The 11141-nt window shown below is 36.5% G+C and overlaps 1 protein-coding gene across 1 annotated transcript in view; it reads left to right on the top strand.

Moving 5' to 3' along the window:
* Bmp3 (bone morphogenetic protein 3) overlaps positions 1-7510 on the top strand; it is a 28311-nt gene extending 20801 nt beyond the window's left edge. The window contains exon 3 of the mRNA XM_005339700.5: positions 3113-7510. Coding sequence (XP_005339757.1) covers positions 3113-3304 — 192 coding nt within the window. The 3' untranslated portion in view covers positions 3305-7510. The remainder of the gene's footprint in view (positions 1-3112) is intronic.
* The last annotated feature ends 3631 nt before the right edge of the window (positions 7511-11141 follow it).

Here is an 11141-nt window from a genome sequence, read left to right on the forward strand (position 1 = left end):
AGACTCTTGGAATTCTGCCATGAGATGAAAAATACCCACATAGCCAAAGCCAAGTTCTTTGCCTCCCTCACCACCTTAGCAGAGATGGAAAACAGAAATTTCAAATGAAAATGGTTGAGCCATTGTTGCTGACAGAGCTCCAAGAAACGAACAAGGATTAGAGGAATGAAGTTACTTTTGCAAGGAATTATGCAAAAACTAAGAATAGCAAAGACAGAACTAGGCAGCAAATAATCCAAATACGTTGCACCAAATATTCCATATGAAAAAAATTCACATTAATTAGTTCAAAACCATACATCCTCAATGGATTGCCTGAATTTTCCAATTCTAATGTCTGGTCATGAATATAAACACTAAAAACATTGAATTGTGATGTACTGCTTTTCCTAAGCAAAAATTTATCTGAACTGATGTTGAAGACATGTTTCAACCTCATTTAAAAGAGAGGCTGGTGATGGTAAGAGAATAGGCTGGCATTGATGGCTGAAACATTTCTCAATCTCAGTAAATAAGAGTCATGACTAACACAGTTTGAACTCAGAAACAAACCCAAAACTGTGAACAGGCAATATGCTTCACCCCAGAAAATTACAGCATGGATCATTTGTGCATGACATAATTATTCCTGGTAAGGGGAGCTTGATCAGAGGATTCCATAGTGAGAAAAAAGGGGAAACTCCCTAGTAATCCGAGAGGTTCCTGATAAGAAAACACCAACCCACCATTCAAGGGCTTGTGCTGAATTCCCAAGAGCTCACTAGAGACTATTCATACCCTCATAGTTTCTGACTCCATCATTTATGAGTTGGAGGTTAAGGGGGGAAAAAGGATAGGAATTTTCCTAGGAAACACCCATGAATATTTTCCATATCTTCAGCAGAACCTTTCATTTTTGGTGTTGATTTTTTTCCCCACAAAAATAGGTAAAATGAAGGGTATGCTGTTTCCTGTAAGTATTTCATCTGTTTACCAAATATTTCTTCAGTGTCAAGAGTATACAGTGTTCTAGGCATGGAGGACAGCAATGTGCAGCATATTTATTGCCCAAGGGCTGATCTAATTAAATAGAACAACTTTGTATGAAATGTAAATATTGAATCATTAGACATTAACAATAATAGAATTATGTTAGAAAATCTGGCTTTAAAAATCTTTGGGGTGTTCATGACAAGCTGTTTGGATGATTGAGTTCTTCAGAATAACCTTAAATCAATAGAGAAAATTGTATGTCTGCAAAAGTTCTTTTTAGAAATTACTGATACTGCTAAGATAACAAACAAAGCCTATTGACATCCATGGTTCAATGCTCCTTGCAATTTGGGTGAGGTTCACATATTTTATTGATGATGTAGGGCACCCAAAATGCAAAGTAGAACAGCATGGACTTTTTTTTTTCTTTTTTCACTTAAGGGGTGAAACCCTGTTTTGCAATCAGTCCAAGCTAGTGAATTGAAACTTGACTTCTCTTTTTAACTTATACATAAAGTCCCTAGGAAGTAAGAGTAAAATTAAGACTAACTTTTAAGTTATTTATATTTATTCACAATAAGTTGAAGTCAAATGTATGGACTCTTTTTTTTTACAGTGAAATTGAAAAGTGCAATGAGACAAATAAAATTTTCCCTTTCTCTGCCAAAAGGAATCCTTTCCCACCTCCCCCCACAATATGCTGATTTTCTGTATTATTTTCTTCTCCTTTGACTTTTATGTAACTTGTGCCAGTTTCCCATGTTGGAGTTAGGAGTTTGAATTTAAAATCCCAATTCTTTGTGGCAGGGGTGCCTCTAAGCCATAAGAAATATTGCTCAAAATGTTGAAATGAGAGTGAGAGTTTTGACTTAAATCCTATTCCTGACTTGAAGGCTGGCAAATTACCAGATTTCTCTCCCCTCCCCCTTCTCTCTTTGTGTGTGTGTGTGTTTGTGTGTGTGTGTGTGTGTGTGTGTGTGTGTGTTGGTAGGGATCAAACCCAGGGCCTCACACATGCTATGCAAGCACAAGCATTCTACCACTGAGCCTCATTCCTAGCCCCCAAATTTCTGTTTTTAAATATGATTGAAACAAAACCAGTTTCACCCACCCAAAGGAGACCATGGGGGAAAAGTACTGTTGAAAAGCATCTCTTATGGAGGTCTTCTGGCCATTCTGCAGGACCTAACACTCTGGGCTAGCAAAAGTGACTCCTCCCTTCAATGCTTTGAATTAGAGCAGAGCTGTATGGGGCTTTCTAAATAAAACCACATGTTTCACATGGAAGGTAATGATCCCATTTAGATTTTCCCGGAGAAGAGATTTAACCCAGGTTTCCTTGGTCAAATGTCTGACATCCATGGGATAACCTTAGACCCTCTAGTTTATTCCCACAGGACAAGATCTACTCCTAAAAACACCACTCTACCAAGTCTAAACCCATGGAGCAACAGTGACCCCCAGTGGCCAATGGAGTGGTCTTTTTTAACCTCAATTTGCACTTCTGAAAGTTGAATAATTACATTAATGAAACAGTCACCATCCAATTCATTTTCCTGGCAACTAGTAAAGCAATCAATGCTCCTCTGTCCCACTTAGTTTTATTTTGACAACAATGCATAAACATCACTATAGTAGTGGCATTAAGGCACCTCTGTTAAATAGGGTATTTTTTTTAGGGTTCTTCATGATTAATGTAGGGTCAAGAACAATAATAAAAACTTTTTTTTTGATTGCAAACCTATTGGTGAAAACATCACTAATATATCAATTCCATGGTTGGGGATTAAGTTCTTTGCAGTTAAGTGATTCCTGCTGAAAGAATGGGCTCAAATTCTTACCACTTATAAGCTATTTGACTTCAGACAGGTCATTTAAGCTTTTTGAGTCTGCCAAATGTAAGAAACAGTGTTTTTGTTATAAGGATTAGAGGTGGTCTGTATAAAATGCCTGGAACATAGCAGGTTCTCAGCAAATGACTATCACTTCGGGGCGATGGGGAGCCAGGGTTGGGCTGATGTACACTACGTCAGGATTTTACAAAAATTGTTGAAACAAATTCATTATATAGGCATTTTGTGTGATGGGGAGTAGAATAACCATTCCACCTAACGTGTGTTCTCTCATTTCTTTTCTCTAGTCTTTGAAACCATCAAATCACGCTACCATCCAGAGCATAGTGAGAGCTGTCGGGGTTGTTCCTGGGATTCCTGAGCCTTGCTGTGTGCCAGAAAAGATGTCCTCGCTTAGCATTTTATTCTTCGATGAAAATAAGAATGTAGTGCTTAAGGTATATCCTAACATGACAGTAGAGTCTTGTGCTTGCAGATAACCTGGCAAAGAACTCATTTGAATGCTTCATTCAATCATTAGTTTATTTTTATGGACTTTTTTTTTTTGCACTGCCAATGCATTTTGTTCCAAAAGATTGTTTTATAGTCAAAAGAGAATGAGCAAATAGATTGAAGATTTCTACCATGCAGAACTGGACTGCATTTGTTCCTGAATGTAACTGAAAATAAATTTGTAGTAAATATGGACACATATTTCTTTCTTTTGAAAAAAAATCACATGAGGAAGAGTATCAAACTGTTTTTAGAACTGTTAAAGAACATGCTGATTTATTTTTGTAAGGGGATTTAAAAATAGAATGGAGAAACAGCACTAGCTTATCATTTATCTCTACTCATTCTAACAACTTAGGGAAAACAGAGTAATTTCATATTTTTAAGTAGGCTTGTTGCCTTAGATTGCTGAAAAAACCCAACATGTGCTAAATATTCCAGTCAATGTTAATGTTTATATTAGAAGTTCTTCACTTGTTTACCCTTGTTTTCTTTACACAAGTCACTGTGTGCATTGAAGTGAGGGTATGCTGAGTGTGTGTGTGTGTGTGTGTGTGTGTGTGTGTGTGTGTGTGTGTACATGTGCCTGGGTCTGTGTCCTCTATAGGTAGTGTACTTAATATGACTCTGGAACTCAGTCTACACAGGATTCCTTGTTTTTCAGTTTCATGTTCTGGCAAGCACCATTTTAGTATGAGAAATTTACCAAAATGGTAGAACAATTCAAGAGCCTATACAGAGTTGCCATTGGATCCTCCATTATATTGGAAATACTGCTATTTTCAGTTTTCTGCAACTCATCTTTTACCCTTCTTTCTTATATGTCTTTTCTAAAATGAATTTTATAGTCCTTCCTGCTAGATGCTGTGATGTACACCAGTAATCCCAGACACTCAGGAGGGTGGCTGAGGCAGGAGGATGGCAGGCTTGAGGCCAGTCTGGGCAACTTAGTGAGACCCTGTCTCAAAAAGAGAAAAAAGAAACTCCCTGTAAAACACAACAACAGCAACAATTCTTCCTGAGGCCATTGGAGTTTTACTTGCTTGATATTGCCTTGCCTTCCTGTGGAATTTCGCATAGACATTGACCATCAACACTCTCACCTTGGTTGAATATCATTCATCAACCACATCTGGATCAAGGGTACCTTTTTCACACAGATTTGGGCTTTTGCCTCAGTCATGGAATCTACACTTTAACAAAGCTCACCAAGTTTATTCACCAGGAAAAGGAGTTAAATGTAGATACTATTTGGCTTTTGTTTCATTTCCATTTATCATACATACCTTATCTCATTTTTGCCCTAGAAAATTGTTTTATAAAAATCTTTCCCTTGCTATATTTGCTCGAGATACAAGAAGCCATTTCAGGCTGTAGATGGTTGTTAGTGTTTTATCTGTGGTTAGTCCTTGTCTTAGTTGAGTATTACCTGGTGAATAGAAATAACTAGTCTGTTTTAGAAGCTGTGCAGGATCAGAAGCCATGGAATTTTGCTGTGTCTCTGCCTGTAGCTATCTATGGTGGTTCAGTCATCTAATAAATATTTATTGAGCATCTATCTATTTTGTGGAAGGTTCGAGTTAACTGTGTGTCTTGTGTCCTCCCTGGTAAAATGAAGAGACTGACCACTTGAGCTGGAAGTCCTTTTGGCACTGAACGTTTGGGTTTTTATTATAAGCTATTCCGTACATGTCTTCCTTGAAGGGACTATAGTGATGGATGTGAAAACACTGCAAGTATCTCTGTGCATCAGCCAAATGCAGGAACATCCCCACCCTTCAGTGCTGGTAAACCAGTGTGGCATTCTCTGTAGTCTAAGTGGTATTTTATTGGAAACCTATTAAAAGGATATGAAGAGAAGCTCTTTGCCACTTTAGAAATATACAAAAGCTGGTGTGGGTGTGTGTTAACTCTGAATGAGATATAACAGGTCTAAAAAATGAATGGTGTCTAAGTAACCCTGTTTCCTCTAGTTCACTTCCTTGTTGTTGTTGTTGTTCTGATACCATAAAGTTAAAGATTCAAACCAAGATGTGGGATGAAATTACTTTCTAAAAATTGTTCTTATCACTGGGTGTGATGGTGCACAGCTGTAATCCCAGTGGATCAGGAGGCTGAGGCAGGAGGATCTCAACTTCAAAGTCAACCTCAGCAATTTAGCAAGATGCTGTCTAATATATATATATATATATATGAAATGGGCTGAGAATGTGGCTCAGTGGTTAAGTGCCCCTGGGTTCAATCCTCAGTACCTCTCACCACCCCCCAAAGAAATATTCCTATACATTTGAATGCCAAATTTTAAAGACAGAAATGAACCAGAGTGTCGCTGCCATATATCCTGGTCATACTGTCTTTTGACAAAGAAAATTTCTTGTTCCTTGGTATATTTGATTAAATTCTTAACAGTTTTTCTTAGAGATGCATTGATGAAAAAGGCTGGCAATTTTTAGTATCACTTCTCAGCCTCATATACAAATTAAAATCTGTTGCTTTTCTTAATGTGAATCAATGCATATTTAATATAGATTAAATACCACCAAATGGCAAAAAAATACTTTAAGTAATAAAAATTTCTAAGTACCAACTAATTACAATTTATTTTAAGTAGCAATTGATATGATGATACTACTACCTAATGAAAGATCTCGGAAAGTCTCTTAGCAATGGAAAGAGATTTCACTGGTAACTTTTTCCCAGGTGACTTTATAGCCATCATTCAACTTTTTGTATTAAGGACATATTATGCTAACTATGGAAAAAGTTTTATTCCCAAAGAATAAAGAAAGATTGTTGGGTGTCGTGGAACACACCTGTAATTCCACAGCAACTCAGGAGGCCTCAGCATGAGGATTGCAAGTTCAAAGCCAGCCTCAGCAAAAGCGAGGCGCTAAACAATTCAGTGAGACCCTACCTCTCAATAAAATACAGATAGGGCTGGAGATGTGGCTCAGTGGTTGAGTGACCCTGAGTTCAATCCCCTGTACCAAAAAAAAAAAAAAAAAAGAAAAAATTGGCATGGATGAGAAGAGAAATTACATTTACAAAATGCCATGTCCTAAAATTCATGCATCTCTCTCTCTCTCTTTCCCTCTTTTCCTTCTTCCCTTCAGCCCTTCCACTCTCAACCTTTCCCTAGCCATTCTGAGTGTGGGAACCCACCCCACACACATATACACACCGTCATTTTATAAAGGAGTTTTTTTTTCAATAACTGTTCTCTGGAATTCCAATTAAGGGACAGCCAATGTTGATTAGTATTTTAAGAATATTTTATTGTAACCTATGTAAATAACATACAATTTACAGAATTGGGGTTGTAGAACTTAAACTGGAAGATTGAATTCCTCAGATCTCAGGACTACAGTATTCCAGGTTAATTTTTATATTCACCTAGCTATATATTAACTGTGGATCATTTATTCAGTAAGATAAATTTTTACCTAATATTTCTGTATGACTCCTTGTCCATTTAATATTTTCATAGATAATCATATGTGAGTAATACTATCATCAGTCATCTTATAATTTTTAAGATATAACTATACTATTCCGTTTAATCTTGCTACTTTCACTTTTCTCTGTGCTAACAAGTAATGTCTGGACATTGGCTTCTCATTGAATCAAGGTTGGGTTAGAGAATAGCTTCAGCACACTCAATGTATAAGATTAAATAAGTTATTAAATAAGAAATCTTGGGTAAGTCTGACTTCTCTGTATAACTTTTCTTCTTCTGAGAGCTGTATTTTAATGTAGTTAATAAGTGATAAAATAATCCCCTTTTTCTGAAAACAAAGCCTTCCCTTCAGCTTTCCACACTAGTTTCTGTAAATGTTTTAGATGAGAAATGCTTGTACAGTAAATGGCAATTTAAAAAATATATATATATATTATATATGTATATGGAAAAACTTTAAAGATGCTTTTAATTTATTTAATGACTGTTGCTTTCCTATAATGGTTATAATTTTCATCATTAGAAAATGAGAAAAAAAATCTTTTTTTACTATAGTTCCTAGATGCAACATGAAATTTGGTTCTTTAGTCAAATCCATTTAAAGGGTGTATTGCAGTGAAACTGTGAAGGACACTTCACTACTGATGTGCTAAGCTTTGCTGAATTTGTATCACTTTTCTCCAGTAATGAAGAGCTTTTCATTATATCATATGGAAATAAAAATTGCTTAACTGAATATTTCTCCTTTTCTTTCTCTTCTTTGAGAATGACTATTTCTTACATGATTTAGACTGTGCTACATTTGAAAAGGGGTCATTTGCTTAGGCACAGAGTTGAACCTTTTGAGATAGTGTCACGAATGGGGCCTGGTAGCTTACTACCAACATACATGATTAGCTCTGTGGAATAATACTGATATATACCCATAACGAGAAATATCTTATGTCTTTCTAATTTGAGAAATGAAACTTGAATTGTTTCATATTTTCTTTTCTTTTGTTACCTACAAATCCCACATTTTGTACTTGGAGATTTGGGGTTTAAATTTTTTTTTATGGATGTTGGACCCACTTGTTTAACAATAATTTTATTCCATCAGTGTTTATTACCATGTCCTGTCCATTTTAGACTAAGGGTCTAAATGTCACTAATATGATCACTGAGCTATTTTTCAGGCTATCAATTTCTCTTTAAGGAAAAGAGGAACAGAGGTTTAAAAGTAAAATATGCTTTTGTATCATTTTAATGTGTTAATCTATCTCTATCAAACTGTGGTGCTTAATTAAAAATCATAACTTTTCAGAACTACAAGACATTTTTGAAAAATTATTTTGAGCAAATTCCTTAGCCTCTCATGGCTTCAATTATTTCATGTATAAAATGAGGCAATGAAATTCTTGCCTCATATGGTCCTTACAAGATTGAATGAGATAACACACATGCATAACTTAGCCAAATGCCCAAAACAGAATGACAACTTTGTTAATAATAATCCTTCCTTTTATTATCATTACTATCTTATCTAGTGTTTCCATTCTCCAAGTGAGGAAATGCAGACCTGTGCTGATAGGCATCTGTTTGGATGTCTATACCCATCATGCCCCCTTCAGAAACTGGTCTCCCCCCAACCACAACAGGAAAGGGTTGACACATAACAAAGATGGGCACCTGACAGAAGCTGGACCAGTAATGGTGATGTTAGGAGGTTATGTAGCAGCAGGGATGGTGATGGAAGCCCTGTTTTTCACTAGGCACATTGAACAGTTTGAAGCCAGTTGTAGACTGAAGAATGAATTGGGTATAGATAAAGCTTTGGCCTTGCAGATAAAAGAGAATAGCTGCCTTCTTTCATGATGATATTCCAGTTTTTTATATTGTCTCATAAATTTTGCTTCCCACCCTTGGATTACATTAGTTATTCAAAGTATCCACTCTTACTAAAATTGGTTTGAAACAATGTTCATAATTTGCAACCAAACAAACACACACACACACACACACACACACACACACACCCTCAATTGAACTGCTAAATATGTACAGTGCTATAGGTCGACCTACCAAAAAATTGGTATTAGAACCCTTGGAAACATTATGGATACAGCATGATCTTTGAGGTCTTGAGTTTGATTCCTGACTTTGTTGGTTACCACCAGAGTGATGTGTGCCTTTGAGAAATATTGATGAGATCTTCATTTTACCAGGGTGGTCAATTCTGTAATGAATGAATACTTCCAAAAGAGTCACTGTTGCAATAAGTGCCTTATATTCCATGCCAGAGGATTTCCCTGGAATATCTCTTGGGATTGGTCTCTATAGCTATTAGAAAGCATGGTGCAGCTCAAGGTTGAGATCTGGAACTTTGCATCCACATCACTCTAGAAGTTATTTAGTATTAACAAACATTTTCCACATTGTACAAACATCTACTTTTGTTGATGAAAATGAGCTTGATGATATAAAGCATCAAAAGCTAAACTGTCCACAGTCTCAGAAACTGGAAGTTAGCTGTTTATAATTAAAAATAAGTAAGTATTGACCAATGAAATGAAAATATACAACAGGAAAAGGCACAATTTTGTAAAATTATATACTTAGATCCATAGCACTCAAAATTTATGAATGTGAGTTTTTACCTGCTGCTCTTTTGAACACATACACACACACACACACACACACACACACACACACACACACACAAGCATGCACGACTTATGGTATGATCTTTAAAATTGAGTTTGAGTTATAGTTGTTTTTCAGTTGCATTTGGTACAACCCCCCAGATACCAGCCAATGCTAAGTTCTAGGCTAGTGCACTTTTCTAAGATCTTTTGCCTCCTGGCATTCATTATTTTCACTTGGTGATCTTCAAAATCACCTCTTGCTCTAGCATATCAGAGTCTGTGATCCAAACATCCATATTAGATCACAATTCACAACTCACTTTTGTTCTGATCACCTTAGGGGATCAGGATCATCTTAGGGGAAGAAAACAACAACATTCATCATGATACAAGGGAAAGTGATAAGAACTAGAGAGAGGTCCAGGAGACTGGATCATCTTTCCTCAGTCTAGAAGGAGATTGTAGGTTCTATCTCACTTCTATCAAGAAATTGTGAGACTCTTCTACCATTCATACCCCTATTTAAAACATTCGTCCACTCATTTTAGTTGTGAAAATACTTTAAAAATATCTGAATTTTACCTATTATTAATTCGAGAGTATATTATGGGAGTTAGAGACTCAGGCTTGTAGCCAAACAGTTTGCATTTGAGTTCAAACCCTGTTGTTTGTGAGTTGTGCAACCTTGGGCAAATTATTGAATCTCTCTCTGTTTCCCTGTCCTGTCCTCATGTGTAAAATGTGAACAAAGCACAGAACCTGCCCTATAGTCTTGTGAGGGTTACTTGAGTTATCACACATGAAACATGTTGTTCATGGCACAAAGTAAATGTTCTATAAAGTTAGCTATTTAATTCATGCAATGAACTTATATTCTGGGAATGTCTTCACTGGACTCTGAGTAGTGGTAAGCATTATGCTCATGTTACTGATCCAAGAGAATAACTGACCCATCCTAGGTCAGAGCCATGCTAGGTTTGTCTGGCTGGAGTTCAGTGGTAGATTTGCCTTGATTGACCTATTCATTTCCATTTTCTCTCAGATGCCTCTGCTTAAAGAAAGTCATCAGAGAGAACATTCGGCCTTTGGTTTAAGGCCGAATGTTCTCTCGGATATGTGGATGCTGATAGAAGTTCACTGGATTAGATAAAGGGGAATGAAGGAAAGGGGAGGGATGGGAATGGGAAAAACAGTAGAATGAATCGGCCATAACTTCCCCAAATTCATACATGAATTCATGACGAGTGTAACTCCACAGCATATATAACCACAAGAATGGGATAAAAATTGGAATATAACATGTCAAAATACACTCTACTATCATGTATATCTAAAAGAACAATTTTTGTTTTAAAAAAAGAAAATTATCAGAGTTATTATCTCGTCTTCCCTCAGAGTTCTCAGAAGCTTTTGAAAATAGAAGTATCAGAGATGGAGAAAAAGTGATCTTGAATAATGGCAATGTTCGATTGGTGTTTGGATCTGAGGCTTTCCTCCTGAGTTGAAGTTCCCTGCTAATTTTTAGGATGACTTCGGATGGTAGAGAAGGCTGCACTAGTTAGCTCACTTCTTGGAAGATGGAAAAATATGTGTTAAATACAAAGTTCTGAAAATGGGAAAGCCAAAGAAAGGCTATCCTGCGTATTCTCAGTTGCCATTTCCTAATGTCCTTAATCAGGAAAAAGGACACAGAATGTTGCTCCAATACTGATTCCTCCTAAAGAGTGCAGGGGACTCTTGTTC

The sequence above is a fragment of the Ictidomys tridecemlineatus genome, chromosome 9, assembly GCF_052094955.1.
Source record: "Ictidomys tridecemlineatus isolate mIctTri1 chromosome 9, mIctTri1.hap1, whole genome shotgun sequence".
Lineage (NCBI taxonomy): Eukaryota > Metazoa > Chordata > Mammalia > Rodentia > Sciuridae > Ictidomys > Ictidomys tridecemlineatus.